General features: G+C 61.3%; 1 protein-coding gene across 1 annotated transcript in view; it reads right to left on the bottom strand.

Moving 5' to 3' along the window:
• The window catches only part of LOC113941449 (rap guanine nucleotide exchange factor 3-like), a gene marked incomplete at its 3' end in the record, with an annotated part of 4,255 nt that extends 2,708 nt beyond the window's left edge, over nucleotides 1-1,547 (bottom strand). The window contains exons 1-2 of the mRNA XM_027632602.1: nucleotides 1,461-1,547; nucleotides 1,262-1,350 (exon numbers count right to left, since the gene is read on the bottom strand). Coding sequence (XP_027488403.1) covers nucleotides 1,262-1,340 — 79 coding nt within the window. The remainder of the gene's footprint in view (nucleotides 1-1,261; nucleotides 1,351-1,460) is intronic.
• Between the last annotated feature and the right edge of the window lie 370 nt (nucleotides 1,548-1,917).

The following is a 1,917-nucleotide window of genomic DNA, read 5'->3' as shown; positions in this document are numbered from 1 at the left end:
TTCCCTTTGGACACCTCCTCATTCCTTGGGGACACCTCCTGTTTCCTTGGGACACCTTCTCATTCCCCGGGGACACCTCCTCATTCCCCGGGGACACCTCCTGGTTCCTTGGGAACATCTCCTGGTTCCTTGGGGACACCTCCTCATTCCCTTTGGACACCTCCTCATTCCTTGGGGACACCTCCTCATTCCCTGGGGACACCTCCTCATTCCCTGGGGACACCTCCTGGTTCCCTGGGGACACCTCCTCATTCCCTGGGGACACCTCCTGTTTCCTTGGGACACCTCCTCATTCCCCGGGGACACCTCCTCATTCCCTTTGGACACCTCCTGGTTCCCTGAGGACACCTCCTGGTTCCTTGGGGACACCTCCTGGTTCCCTGGGGACACCTCCTCATTCCCTTTGGACACCTCCTCATTCCCTGGGGACACCTCCTCATTCCCTGGGGACACCTCCTGTTTCCTTGGGAACATCTCCTGGTTCTTTGGGGACACCTCCTGGTTCCTTGGGGACACCCCCCAGTTCCCGCCTCGCCCGGTTTTCCCCTCTCCAAAGGGCAGAGGGAGACGGAGAAGCGCGGGAGAGGAGTCGAGTCCCTCTCCCAGCCCCGTTTTTGGGGGTTTTTAGGGATTTCGGGGGTGAGAGGAGCCAGGCTTTGGGGTTGAACAGTGGGATGGATTGGGACGGGAAAGGAGTAGGAATGTGACGTGGGATTGGGATGGGAATACTGGGAGAAGGTCCTGGGCAAACTGGGATAAGCTTTGAATGCCCAGAAAGTGCCAGGAAAGCCTGGGAGCAGGAGGTGAGGGAAAGGATGATTGGGATGGGAGTGGATTGGAATGTGGCGCAGGATTGGGATGAGAATACTGGGAGAAGGTCCTGGGCAAAGTGGGATAACGTTTGAACACCCAGAAAGCCCCAGGAAAGCCTGGAAGCACAAGGTGAGGGAAAGGAAGGATTGGGATGGGAGTGGATTGGAACATTGCATGGGATTGGGATGGGAATACTGGGAGAAGGTCCTGGGCAAACTGGGACAAGCCCAAAAGGAACTTTGGATGCCCAGAGAGCCCCAGGAAAAGCCTGGGAAGCATCCAGTGGTGTGGGATGGACTGGGACGGGAATGGATCGGGGCGTTGCATGGGACTGGGATGAGAACACCGGGAAAAGTTCTGGGATAAACTGGGATAAGCCCCCCGCCCACCTCTAGGTGGCTCGGGGGGGGTCCCTGGCACAGGGGGGGTCTCCCACCCCTCCACCTACCCACGGGATCATAGAGGGTGGCATCGAGCCTCATGAACTCCAGCAGGTGCTCCAGGATCTTCTCCGGCGTCCCGGCCATCACCGAGTACCTGGGGGGGCCCGGCCACCTCAGGGGGGGAATTGGCCACCAGGGCCAGGCCCGGGGGTCCCCTTGGCCTGTGCCCCCCCCCCCGGGACCTCCCAAAAACCCCGGTGGCACCTGCTGCTCCGGGCCTGCAGGTCCTTCTGCAGCACCAGCACCACCTTCCCGTGCTCCTTCAGCCGCACCGTGTTGGCCTCCACGTCCTGGGGGCACCGGGGTCAGAACCGGGGTGTCAGGATACCCACGGGATATTTGGGATTGGGGGGGCACTGGGGAGAGCCCCGGGACAGCCCCAGGATGTCGGGATACCCACGGGATATTTGGGATTGGGGGGGCACCAGGGTGAACCCCGGCACAGCCCCGGGATGTCGGGATACCCGCGGGAGATTTGGGATTGGGGGGACATTGGGGTCAGCCCCGGGATGTTGGGATACCCACGGGATATTCGGGATTGGGGGGGCATTGGGGTCAGCCCCAGGATGTTGGGATACCCACGGGATATTCGGGATTGGGGGGCACCGGGGTCAGCCCCGGGATGTTGGGATACCCACGGGATATTTGGGATTGGGGGGGC

The sequence above is a fragment of the Corapipo altera genome, unplaced genomic scaffold (assembly GCF_003945725.1).
Source record: "Corapipo altera isolate COAL_440 unplaced genomic scaffold, ASM394572v1 60218, whole genome shotgun sequence".
Taxonomy (NCBI): domain Eukaryota; kingdom Metazoa; phylum Chordata; class Aves; order Passeriformes; family Pipridae; genus Corapipo; species Corapipo altera.
The sequence above is the reverse complement of the archived record's forward strand: the minus strand, read 5'-3'. Positions and strand labels throughout refer to the sequence as shown.